General features: G+C 47.7%; 4 protein-coding genes across 4 annotated transcripts; 3 read left to right on the top strand and 1 right to left on the bottom strand.

The window, feature by feature from the left end:
- Positions 1 to 4,029: 4,029 nt before the first annotated feature.
- On the bottom strand, positions 4,030 to 5,799 carry N7532_007119 (sugar porter family MFS transporter; the record flags this gene model as incomplete). Its single annotated transcript, XM_056619612.1, has 5 exons — positions 4,030 to 4,445; positions 4,501 to 5,053; positions 5,114 to 5,163; positions 5,222 to 5,356; positions 5,409 to 5,799. The coding sequence occupies 5 exons, from the start codon at positions 5,797 to 5,799 to the stop codon at positions 4,030 to 4,032; spliced, it is 1,545 nt and encodes a 514-aa protein (XP_056475771.1).
- A 353-nt stretch (positions 5,800 to 6,152) lies between these two features.
- Positions 6,153 to 7,143, top strand: N7532_007118 (uncharacterized protein; the record flags this gene model as incomplete). The annotated part of the gene is given in 4 exon segments (XM_056619611.1): positions 6,153 to 6,242; positions 6,292 to 6,504; positions 6,666 to 6,757; positions 6,777 to 7,143. 4 exon segments carry the CDS (start codon positions 6,153 to 6,155, stop codon positions 7,141 to 7,143), a joined length of 762 nt encoding a protein of 253 aa, XP_056475770.1.
- Positions 7,144 to 10,364: 3,221 nt separating this feature from the next.
- N7532_007117 (Sec14 cytosolic factor) lies at positions 10,365 to 10,940 on the top strand (the record flags this gene model as incomplete). The annotated part of the gene is made up of 3 exons (XM_056619610.1): positions 10,365 to 10,606; positions 10,716 to 10,839; positions 10,881 to 10,940. 3 exons carry the CDS (start codon positions 10,365 to 10,367, stop codon positions 10,938 to 10,940), a joined length of 426 nt encoding a protein of 141 aa, XP_056475769.1.
- Positions 10,941 to 11,990: 1,050 nt separating this feature from the next.
- On the top strand, positions 11,991 to 12,650 carry N7532_007116 (Con-6 family protein; the record flags this gene model as incomplete). Its single annotated transcript, XM_056619609.1, has 4 exons — positions 11,991 to 12,052; positions 12,108 to 12,311; positions 12,380 to 12,529; positions 12,581 to 12,650. The coding sequence occupies 4 exons, from the start codon at positions 11,991 to 11,993 to the stop codon at positions 12,648 to 12,650; spliced, it is 486 nt and encodes a 161-aa protein (XP_056475768.1).
- Between the last annotated feature and the right edge of the window lie 628 nt (positions 12,651 to 13,278).

The raw sequence follows: 13,278 nt of genomic DNA, 5'->3' as shown, positions 1-13,278 counted from the left end.
CATTGCAATAGTAATTGTATGGTAATTCGGGTCATTCTCGGAAAAACTGTGATGTAATACGCAGTTTATAGCCCCTGGATCATTTTCAACAGATCGGAACACACAGACACACTCTCGTTAATCCATCTCATGCATCAATTGGCCGTCCCTCGATACTAGATGATACACGTATCCGACATCCTGACAGTTTCTCCCGGACGGCCGTGGTCGTCACCTGATCGTCGGTCCGAGCTTAGAGAGGAAACCTTCCGTAATAATTACAGACGGGCTGTGGGGCGGACACTCTATTAAGCAGCAGCTGTATATTTCATACACCACATTACATCATTGTTATTTTTCTGTGTATTCAACATTACAAACTTGTAATCTTTGTACCTTTCCGCTGCCAAGAATTCCGCTCAACTCAACATTTCCGTAGCTCACATTATTGCAATGGCATGAAAAGATAATGACCGCAATCGGAAAGGCCAAATCACGCAAGATTGTCATTCGTACTCATCTTTGACGTCTTTGTGGGTGATCTTGGCGTCCCAGTAGTCAACGGCAGATTTCCAAGTAGCACATGACGTCCTGTATTTCAGCATTGGGACAAAGTATTTTCTCTGATTCTCGAGAGCAGTGATACGAAAGGTCACCAAATTGAGGTATTCACTATCCTCAGATAACACTTAGTTTGTGGTTAGAGAACACGGATGCTCGACTGTGCAGGTACCTCGCGGCTGTTTCATCACATAGGGCATTTCATTTCACCGGGATGGGGGTTAGTGGTTCTTTCATCTGGCGTTTCTGGTCCTAGGGCTTTTGCCTTGCGCGCGACTTACACATGACTTTCGGGGCTTAGTGCGTAACCCTAGCAGCGGTTGGCTGTCAGTGGCCCATTAGTAGATTGTAACCCATCAGCTGGCTCCGGTGCCGCAGAGACCGTAATGATCCGCCCGCGCGTCATGTAAAGTGATACTAGGTCCGATGACTTGCAAAGAAATACTGTATATTTAACACTTAGTTAAAATAGAGAAGTGAAGCAAGCGTCCTCTTATAAAACTATCACTCAAAAGAATATTAGAAGCAAATTGCAGCATTATGAACTGTAGCGATAAGAATACAGTTGTGTGCATCTCTACGAACTCACCGAGTTTGATTGATAGAACCGGTTCAGATAAGCGGATTATTCCCAGACAATCATATCAATAAATCGCAGCTGGCCGATCTGTACAGGTGCAGGAACAGCTGACAAAACAGTGATATCACTTTTGTTTCATTATAATTACGAGTTTCATACAATTCAATTCTACTAGAAAATTTTGTCTATGATAGCTGATCTTGTAGTTTGTTGCCTACGTCCCATCCCACGACCCCCATGTGGGGATAATTGCTCCCATTCCCATCCCATGAGATGGGATCCACGGTGGACTTCCACGGGAATGACAGTCTATTCTTGTCGCAAAGTGACCGATTTCAAGACCAAAATAACAGTTCACCGTCACCTCCACGAGCAAAAGTTTCCAGTTTTTGTGAGCCAAGTGGACTAAGGACTGGAACCCCAGTGACCCTGCCCCGAGCGACTTCCAATCGGTACCGGCAGGAACCCAGTTTGTTCCATTCCATTGCTTGTGCCAGACAGCTAGGTCCGAACCTTGAATGAAAATGTCGAGGAGACTGTCACGCCCCGAACAAAAATGTCTAGCCTTCCTTTCCCCAAGAAACTGCCTCCGGTCTGCTGAGAATTTTGCCCCTTAGTGGACCCCACTCAGGAGACCAGGAGTTATTCCACCAGGCTTTGTGGTAAAGCTCATTATCGGTCCCGCGCACAAAGACATCAATTCTGTTGGGGCCCCATGACACCGGAGAAGGAATTTCAAGAATTGGGCCACTAAGGGACTCCCAACTTTCTCAATCACGGCCATTCCAGGCCATGTGCCAGAGGTTGTTGTCGGACGCGCCATGCACAAAAAGATCAAGCCTGTGCGGACCCAAAGTCACCACAGTGGGTTTGCCGATGATATTATGACCAAGTGGTTCCCACTCGTTCGGAGGGATCCAGCGACTGCCATCATACCATTTGTGCAGGACAGCACCATTCGTACCCCGCCCGGGTGAAGAGATCTAATCGGCCACGGTCCCAAGAAACAGCAGTAGGCCCGTCAGTGATCCCTCCACCAAGTGGCTTCCACTCGGACTGAGAGGGCTTCCATTGCTGGCCCTCACGCCATTTCCATAAAATATTGTTATGCGTGTCTCGAACGAAAATATCAAGACGGTCTGAGGCCCACGACATAATTGCAGGATCGCCAATAATAGCACCGCCTAGGCTTTTCCACCTAGGGTCTGCGGGAAGGCGGCTTATACTACTAGTCGTGATATTCACTGCTGCCATACTAATTAACTGAATATACTATCAGTCTCCGACGTAGTACTGTAGTTTGGCTTGGAAGAGGAAAGTACCTTTTTTTCCCACCCTACTGACAACTGGGGTTGTAATGAAATATAATGTTGATTCTTGATTAAAATGAACAAGCCGTGTAACCAGTCCCTGCAAGGGCGACTGATTTAAGGAGGCTGGTTTTGCAATTGACTTTCTCATAGATTATTACATCACAGTTACCTCATGGAAGTTAGGATATCGTCACCATGCATCATGTCATGAATAAGCTCATGTCTTGACGGGGCAAAAGTGGACGGCCATCCTTATGACCACGTACGATTATCGTTGACATCTCGTGTACCAAGGGGAGAGCTTTCGGGGTGGGGTATGGAGATGTCGGTGTATAAAAGTTATAAGTGATTATAGACAACTACGGTTAACTATGAGGTGCTCTCGTAAAGAGCGAACCTGGCGCCGGAGTTCGAGAAACAATGAAACAGTATTGTATAGTAGAAGTGGTCGTGCCAGTTTCGAGATGTACTGTATCTAATATCCAACAGTACTCTGTATCTAATATCCAACAGTACTCTGACTTGTGTGAATATCTCATTTCTTCAATCAATCTTGAGGGATACATCAACGTCAATCGTTCGGTACAACCAGAAATGAACAATGAGCGATTCCATCGCCGTCAGCAAGCAATAGATACAGCGGCATCCGCAGAAGTCAGAGGTGGTGTGGTTTTTTCCCTGCAGGGACATATCTCATTGGTCCTGGTCTTCTTCCCTATCGAGGAATCCATATCTCTGCTCAAGTTATTTTCACCGGAACCGGAACCGGAACGAAATTCTCCAACTCTCTCGCAACAGATCACATTACCACACATGGCTGAAAACTGCATGTCACCAATACCAACATCATCCCCGTCTGAATAAACGGCGACGGTACTATCATGCGTGACCGGGCGATCTATCATCAGCCAAATCCTAAGTGGAGCCGTCGTCATGCAAAGCCGCAATCTTCGTCTATGCATACAACATACTCCTGGAGGGTATGTATTTGAGAAATACATCCCAGAAAAACTACATTTTAGTTGGACAAAGATACATCAGCAGTGTGGAATGCGGGGACATCAAGAGAGGTGCTTATGGTGCTAACGATTTGGATACTGGTTGAATGAATGAGCTAGCCAGTGAACAGTGAAAGAGTTCATTCAAACTATCTGGGCTAGCTAGAGAGAAGGAAGAGAAGAAGGCCGAGTGGGTGGAGAAGTGAGTGGAGTGGGCGGTAGTGGGACCCACCGCCCTGGACACCACTGCCTACCATTTTCTCAAGCAATAAGAAATATTGAAAACGAGTTGGAAGCTGACAGATACAATATCCATCGAAACCAAAAGCATGTTACACTACCTTCATCGTTTTTTTACGGAATATAGTCCGCAGGCAACGGGCGAGAGAACATGATAAACATGATGCTGTCCCGACAAGGTGTTATCGGTAAACTCCCAATACGACGTTGACAAACAATTCGATCACACTGGTGAAAATTCTGAGACCATCGATAGGAGAAACGGACTCGGGACCATACGTTTCCATAAAAAAGATGTATAGTTTTCCTTGATTGCGATGGTCTTCGAAGAGTTCCATTGCGGGGAACGTTTGGCTGATCAGGCCTTTTCAACATCCTCCAGAGCCAACTCTGAATGCTTCGTATCTTCATTGGCCAATCTCTTGTCGTGTACTTCAGAAACAGAGAGCGTTCGGAGTTCGGAGCGGTAACCAGGGCTCTTCCAAGCCCTCGATTCATTTTCGTAGAGCTCATTGACCTGCTCAAGGGCCAACCCCTTGGTCTCATAAATCATAGTGTATACGAACACGAATGCGATCCAGCAGAAGCTGCCCCATATCCAGAATACATTGGACTGGGTTGGGTTAAGTGCTCCTGTGAGGTATGGCGTAATAAAAGAAAGAAGCCAATTGAAGAACCAGTTCGCAGCAGTGGTCATAGAAAGGCCTTTGGCACGCGTCTGAAGCGAGAAAATTTCCCCCGTGACAACCCAAGCGCAGGGGCCAAATGTGGATGCTTTGCGGATGTTAGCAAGGATACCATAGGTCAATTATTATCGTGTTCACTTTACCGAAAAACGAGACGTATATGCAAATAAAAGCGAACTGGGCACATTGTGATGTAAAATTCGAGATCGGAGTTGCGGCGCCGCAAGCCGAAACGATGTATTGGGAGATACCCATCCCAAGAGCCCCGATCAGAAGAACTGGGCGGCGTCCGAAATGGTCAATTGCCCAAAGGCCTGGAAGCGTCATGACTACATTGACGCAGTTCACGATCACCTGCAAGATGAAAGAGTCGGGCAGGCCTTCAACGTTCTCGGCGAAGTAACTCGTACCATAATAGATGATGAAATTGATACCGACCAGTTGCTGGAGCGATTGGAGTATAATTCCAGTAATGGTACGTTTACCGGTAGTACCCTTGAAGCATTCAATGTACGAAGCAGAGCCAAGGGACTGTTCATACTCCCAGTTGCTCTTCAACTCTGCAAGCTCGGAGATAATATCTGGATCATCGGGATTCAAGCGACGAAGGAAAACCAACGATTTCAGGGCTCGGGCCTCATCGCCTTTTTTGATCAGAAAACGAGGGGTCTCTGGGAGAAAGACCAGGCCTCCAGCCTTTTCCCAAGTCAGTTATGGATTCATTCGGATTGCAGTTTGCCAAGAGGGGAAGCTCACCAGAATTATTGCCCATGCGAATTGAATGGCAAGCGGAATGCGATAGCTTCCTGCGATCGAGTTAGTTTTTTTGATCATGTATCAGCCCGAACGTGCATGGGCAGCTACCGCTGTCGTTCCGGTGCTGGGTTGCCCAGTTCACAATAGCGGCTAAGAAAAGGCCGATTGTGATGCAGAACTGGTAGCATCCCACAACTGCGCCTCTGATCCATTTGGGTAGAGTTTCGGATTGGTACATGGGAACTATAAGCAATTAGCAATGGATACCTAAGCTGTTTTCGCCGACTTAACACACCTTGGGCGGAAACTAAACCGACTCCGAGACCGGCGAAAAAGCGACCAGCAATGAACAGAGGTTGCGCTGTAGCAGCAGTTTGAAGAGCCACACCGAGATTAAAAGGCAGCATGACTGAGATGATGATTCCCCATTTTCTGCCGGTAATGTCTGCGATGATCCCCGCCGCGAGTGCGCCAACGAACGTTCCAACGGACAAAATAGAAACAATTAGGGAGATGCGGCCTTCGTTAGGATGATTGAATTCATCGAGCCAGTAGGGCATAGTCTGGATACCCGCGATGGTCCCGGTATCGTATCCATAGAGAATGCCACCAAAGGACGCGAACAAACCTACCAAGATGGCTGGCCACGCGGCTCCCTTTTCATTTTGGGGACGTTTGAATAACATGGCCGTCGCTTAATGAGTTATCGAGTTCAAAATTGTCCAACAAAGAAGGGAGAGAGATTCCCCATGTGCGATAAGATATTGACGAATGCGACAGTGGGTGCAGAGGGTTAAAATAGTCCTAAGTACTTAGGGGCCGGCTGTGCTAACCTGCCAACAATCAAAATATAGGCTTGGCGGGAGTTATTACCTCAAGACACAATCCAAACCCTGATTCGAGAATTGCGCAGAGTCGGCCTGGTCGCCAAGACCATGTGGGGTTGAATGACGCACTCCAAACCTTCCAAAGAGAAAAAGCAACAGGGCAAAATGGTGAAGGTCTTCGGGAGCGTGGCAATCGTGCAAGGGCCCCTCCAATGGTCCTTGCCCCTGCCATCCAGGCTTTTCAGAGCGACCAGGGAAATTGTGTGGAGCCTGCTCCAAGCACAAAATCAACTTGGGGCCAAGTAAGTAGATGGCGATGTTGAACACTAAACCTACTTAATGATATCTCAGGACCTAAATGCGCCACAAAATGCATCTATTCCGACGCCCCATGATGCAATGCATGTCGCAAAGAAAAAAATGCAACCAATTTCTTGCATCATTCAATGCGATGCGTTCGAAGCCAATGGACGTCTGCATTGTACGGGCCGCGACGCTTCCCCGTGGAGAGATCTCCACACACACACGGGGAGAGTTTCCAGGCCCCGCGGAACTTCTTGGCCAGTCTGATTTAGTCTTGGCAAGGGTCTGGCTTGGTTTACATGTACCAACCAAACTTGACGAACGCCAGAACCGGGACATCACGGTCTTGGCAATCCACTGATCCATGACTCCCAAGTTCGCAATGGAAGTCCCTGTATACGGCACTCCAATAGCAATGATAGCAACATGTACAAGGGGGAGCAGTACCCGCGGTTGGATGGTGTGTTTTCCATGAGACTGAGTTGATCGTCATGCTCCTCGGTGAATTATCGGGGTATTCTGCACCCACCAAGGACGGAGAGGCGCGGAGACTGCCACCTTAAGTTACGTGTGGAGCAGGAGAACCTGGCCCCAGTACTTTTCGAAACTGTCTCAAGACTCGAGGGAACTCGTTGGTTGGTTCCGTTCCTCTCGGCGAATTCTGGACGATGGACGACCCGAGAGGACGCTACTCCGAGTTGGCGTGGCCCGGCCTGTTCACCGGCAGCCCGTCGATGGAGTTACCGGCCAGCCAAGGACTCGCTTCCCCTCAGAATCCCGAGAAAATGTCCCGCCATGGCACTCCCGCCGTGGACGCCACCCGGACCTGCCGGGAATCGACGTACCAGTCCCGACTTCGTGATCGTGGGACCCAACCCGATTTGGGAAGTGATCGATTAGCCATTACAGGGGTACCGAAGAATAATTCAACAAGAAATACTTCCCCACCCCCTACACCGCCTACGATTTTACCATACGTAACACACCCTACAAAGCGTTGTTCACCTACCTACCCATGATGAGCAACCTCAACCGCGACCAAAGCTTCATATACTATTCTTTCGAGATCGAGGATGCAGTTATCAGCAAATTCGCCAAGAAACGGGATTCTCATTGAATCAAATAGGCTATACCTGCCGCCGTGAACGTCCTACACCCCAGAAGAAGAAGAAGGCTGGTCGACTGCCAAAGCTATCTTCTGAACAACTTGATGTTATTAGGTGGATACAAAGCTCTCTTGAGCGTCGAATCCTTACCTGTGAACAAGTCTGCCGTGTCTTAGGTCTTACTGTGTGTGCTGAGACCCTACGAACCTCGCTTAAACAACGTGGAATGGAAGCCCATCCAGCAGCTCAAAAACCCCCCTATTATGCCTTGTCATGCTCAAGTTCGTCTTGAATGGGCATATGAGCGTGAGAGCTGGGATATTGAGATGTGGAAACGTGTTATTTTCCCTGATGAAGCTTGGTTTAAGTCTGGATGGCATCGAATGCCTTCTGTTCATCGATTTCAAGATGAGAGATACCACCCTACTGCAGTTGATAAACAAACAAAGCAACGCTCAGGGATAATGGTATGGGCCTGTTTTGCAGGGAGACATAAAGGGCCACTAGTCATTTGGGACCCTGACTGGGGCTCTGTAACTTCTGAGGCTTATCTTCAACATATTGTTCCTCTGATTCATGGTTTTAACGACTGGCTGTAGGAGAATCATAGGATTGATGCATTTCTTATGCAAGATGGTGCTGCTTCTCATCAGGCTTTTGCTACTATAGCTGAGCTATATGACCGTGATATTAATGTTGAAGATGCCCGGCATCCATCAGTATCTCCTGATTTAAATGCACAGGAGAATGTGTGGGATTGGGTAAAAGATGATGTGTTAAAACAGTGTGGAATCACCAATCTTCCACCTTCTCAGCATCATATTTTACGCCAGTATATACAAAACGCATGAGATCGCTTACCAGAGTCGTTTTTATGGATTTTGACAGAGAGTATGGCGCGGAGGGTGGCGCAGGTGATTGAAAGAGAAGAGGACCAACAACATATTGAATGTATTTTTACAGTATCATAACAAAAAATTACTGGCAGAAAAATGTACTTCTTGCTGAATTATTCTTTGGTACCCCTGTAGTTAGTAGGCTAGATAACTGTACAAAGTCGGGGACGCGTTCAGTAATGTGTTGACTCTGCTGGGAAGCTCAACCGAAACTGAGAAAGGTAAAACCAGACACCGTAAGGGTTGGCGTGGACAGCAGCTACTTGAACTGCATGGACTAATGGACTAATGGACGAGAGCGTAGCATGAGATTGATGATCCCCCCTAAGGAGAAAAAAGAGATGCTACGTCTCGCTTGGAAACAAACGGATGGGGAGCGCTAGGCAGCAAAGCGCTTATAGTCGAAGGAAGTGAAACAAAGAGGGGCTGACGTTAGCCAGCCGAAGCGTCGGGGGTGAGCGATTAGGGTGCTCAGGACAGCGTGGGGACTAACTCAGGCTGGGCTTCCGGGAGTCGATCGCTTCTCGAGGCGACAGATTTACTGTCGGTACCGCTTTAGACCCAATCACCTGGACGAATCATAGATACCTTGTCATCTACATTGGTTATGATCGTTCTCACACACGAATTTGTATGCGACCGAGCATGACTAAGACTCTTGGCTAAGTTACAATGATACAATCTGACCATCCCTTACAATACTGATTCTCCACTGATACCGACATTTAACTAGTTATCTTCTTCCACCATTCACCACTCGACTACGCAAGGATGCAAGCTAAGCAGGTTGAGAAGTATGGTTTTCGAAAGGCACTTATTGCGTCGGTTATTACAAGATAAGGTACGCAATAGAATATACTATCATCACTTTACGATTGGCAAGAGGCTATTTGTAAGTGGATGCTTATAACTCCTACAGCTTCGACTACTAGAGGAAGGCAGGTTGTTAGAACGGCCAACTCGCATTCGTTATGGTGGCAGCTTAAAAGGTTGACCAAGATCCTGAAGCCTTTAAATATTGCCCAAAAAGAATCCGAGGCTCGTAACTCGTCAATTATGGAGGTCGCGCAACGGTGGTTAGGTCTCCATGAAAGTCTAAGAACGCTAGCTTCCCAACATCGCTCAAGGATGACTTCTTGATCTACTTAGATGATACAGGCTAGCAAAGTCGAATCCTACGTCAGCTAGAGCCTATTTACTGGGTAGCATACGATCTTGATCCCGCCAGGGTCCCTGGGAAAGTTGACGAGAGCTCTCGAAGCTATATTCAAGGCGTACTACGACCAATTTAAAACGATGACAAAAGCTCTTCTGCGTGGTATGTTTTTTCTTATGTATTCCGGCAGAGAACAGGCGCTTTTTATAACGCCTTTTGCTGGAAGGCCCAAAATCCATCTCTATTTTGGCTTAAGGCAGTACGTTATTCTGTTTACGGTTAAAACGAAGAACTCGCTTATAATATTCTATTATAAGAGGACGTCGCTCCGCTTCTTACACCCGTCGCTCGTCGACTTTGTAATACCGTAACGAAGTCGGCAGCAGTAGAGAGAGCCTTTCCACAGACGAATCTCCAACTCACGAAAGTCCAAATAGGCTCGAGCCTCACTGTGTTGAAAAGTTGCTATTCGTGCAGATCAATACACAACAACTCCGGACAGAACAGCCTCCTAAAGTCACGCAGGACTTGCTCCTTGAAGAAGAGGATGACCAGATAGAGAGGTTTTTACAGCGAAAGAAAGTGCAGAACGCTCCACTAGAGGGCTCAGATACACCATCCAATTCCACATCTAGCCCTGCACCAAGTCCTGCGCCATGATCGGTGCCTAAGGTAAAATTGCTCATTAGACCCGCCATGACCCGGACCATGGGTATCTATCCGGGCCCGATGTGCAACTCATGAGGTGCCTCACGAGCCTGACCCATATATGCATAATATTTTGCGCTTTCCCTAATTAGGCTGGACGATGATTCAGCTGCTGCTGCACGTCTTCGTGCTGGTGTTTACTCGAGACTAGGCCGATCCTCCCAGGCGTCATTTTATCTTCGAAGTGGCCACCTACGCCAACTCCCCTCCTTCGCTCAACTCTTTAACCCTACCCCTCCCAATACGTCTATCGCAATGGCAGCCGTTGCTGAGCAGAAGTTTCCTACTGACCCCGAGTACGACCAGTACAATTTCCCCACAACCGCGCCGGAACCGCAGCATGGCCACCCAGGCCACACCACCCCGGAACAGGATACACAAGTGCAGCAGCTGCGGGCAATGCTGGAGCAGATGGGCTACACAGAACGATTGGACACCCTGACTCTCCTGCGGTTCCTGCGCGCCCGTAAATTCGATGTCGAGGCGTCGAAGAAAATGTACGTTCCGTCCTTAATGTTTTGCGTTCGTCCAGCGCTGTCCGGGGCAGCTCGAGCGCCTGTTGATTTACCAGGGGTTTTTAACGGTCTGATGTGAAGATTTTCAAAGGTTCGTGAACTGTGAGAAGTGGAGGAAAGAATTAGGGACAGATGACCTCCCTGTTACCTTCGAATACCTCGAGAAGCCCGATGTCTTCAAGTACTACCCGCAATACTATCACAAGACGGATAAGGTAGGTTCTCGTGATTTTGACATCAGTAGGCGGCGCAATAGATCATTTTCAAAAAGACACTAGGTGGAGATTATTTCGCATTTACCCTCGATCTTCAGTGATCCTTGTGAAAGGCATTCTCCAACATAATATTCCGTTCCATTGTGATAGTAGCGTAAGACCTCCAGATCCTTTTTTTGGCGGGTGATTGTCAGATTCCCAGAAAGCATTAATTAGATCCAAGTCACAAAGAAACACGCCTTTAGGGAACCGTTTCGTATCTATCACGTATTGTAACGGGCTGAAGCCCATGATATAGCCCAGGCTATGCCCGCGCACCACGTGATCGCCAAGCTTCTGGGGTATTCAGTTCGCCGCTAGATGCCCCCTATGTTTACTTTCCTTAATCTTCAGATAAACAGCATGTTGGCACCGCTTAATTGAATCAATTCGGCTGTAGCCCTTCACACATATAACTTTATCTGCTCTAAACTGGACCCATCTTCGGGGCTCAATGTCGGTAGAAGATGTACTGGATTGCGAAGAGCAATGAGCTGATCCATGGGACGAAATTATCCCTCAGGCCGTGCTTTTGCCACCACCGAAGATGCAGGTTCAGTGTTCGAGCCATGGTCGTCCGCTTCTCAATACTCAAGTCGAAGAAAATGTCCACCGTGGACGAGTCCCAGTTTTGGGACGCTGATTCCGAACGCACCCACGTCTCATTTGTCATTCCTAAAGTCTAATGGGGGCCCATTCCGGTGGCCATTTGGGTGTAAAAGGTACTGTTGGTGTCATAATTTAGCTTATAGAGTAGTGATAGGGACGTCGAATCGGCGGGCTGCTTCGCAAACTGAGGGAATTTCGTCATTTTCCGAAGACTGCATCGGAAATAGGGAACAAGATCCGGCCCTCCTGGTTAGCTTTAGATGGGCCAGAAATATCTCGAATTGGTGGCATGGTGGATATGAATTAGGTAGGTAAGATGGTGACGCGTGGGTAACGCATGAGTGACCCACTCGCTTGTGGGTTACGTTAGCAGCATGTAGAAATATTTGTGGCGTCATATCACCACCACCACATTAAAACAGTTAGAAGTGCTTATAACCTGCTATTCTGTACCTTTCTATGCTTTCGAATTTTGGTATATTCGACTAAATATACATTTTATAATGTCACGCAGGTTTTCGACCAGTGCCGAAGAGAGAATAAACGCCGCCCGTGGCTATAAAGCGTATGCATGTTCTATTTGATATCCATGTTTGCGGATAGCTCATAAGGCAACTCAGTGCGTTGCACAATGAACACGTCTCTGCCGAGGCAAAGCAGCATGCACGGGATATACTCCATGGGCTAAATGAGCAAGATGCCCGTCGGGAACTGAGTGAGGAAAATATGCGCAAGCCTTATCACCGCCACCAGCGACGCTCATCTGGAGGCAAAACACCGGATTCCCCTCAAGAAAGAATTAATGCCGCTCGAGGTTATAAAGCGTATGCTCTCATTCAAGCATTTTACAAAGGGAATTTTACGAGATGCGATCGTGACTGATTCAATATAGAGCTACTCATAATCCACTCGTCTCGGAAGAGGGAAAACAACAGGCGGGGGACATGCTGCAGCGGATGGACGACGAGGGAGCCCGGCAAGAAATATATCATCAGGAGGAAAGGACTAAAGACCCTATCAGGGTTGCAGCGGGACTAAAAGCGTAAGGCGTCCACACCCTTATTGAAGGCATTATAATGATAGTCGTATACAGCGCGCAGAGAAATCCGCTCGTCAGTGAGGACGGTCGCCACAGAGCTGCTGACCAGCTATATGAGCTTTAAAGTGATAGTCTTGAACAATAGTCTCACGTTAGCGTATATGTGCCTAAAATTCGGAAATGAACCTCCCAATTTATTAACCTGAGCCACTATTGGAACCATTGATCGTTCAGATGCGAGTTGCGAGTTGAATTGTATGTAGCTTTTCTTCCTTTCCTGCGTTGATCATAATGTCGTTAAGGGTGCTTCGAGGAATGGCATACAGCTTTCTATTTATCCTCGTCCCGAAAGCTGCTCTCAGAGAATATCAGGATCAGCAGTACGACTGGTGCCCACAATGATGAAATTAACCATGGAGTTGCATGGAAAGGGAGTGTCCATCGACAAAGGGACAGACGATACCGGTTAAATGTGCCAATTGCGGTGGACACCGCCCAACTAATCAAGATTGCGCGGTGAAGAGCGCGCAGCCATGGCTGAGGCCAAACAGGCTCTGGTTGATTCCCCTACATATCACCGAGTGCCACTACACTACCGGAATGCTGCGAGTAATGGAAACACGACGACGCACGTGCTCAGGTCTGACCTTCCTGAAAGAAATGAGCTGGAAGAGTCAGTGCACTTGTCAGAAGACGACAGGAAAAGGAAGCACCACAGTGTTCCCAGCCAGTCACTATCGACTTGGAAATGG

Source organism: Penicillium argentinense, assembly GCF_028826775.1.
Source record: "Penicillium argentinense strain IBT 30761 chromosome Unknown utg000005l_segment0_segment0, whole genome shotgun sequence".
NCBI classification, from domain to species: Eukaryota; Fungi; Ascomycota; class Eurotiomycetes; order Eurotiales; family Aspergillaceae; genus Penicillium; species Penicillium argentinense.
Note: the sequence above shows the minus strand (reverse complement) of the source record. Positions and strands in the feature narration are given on the sequence as shown.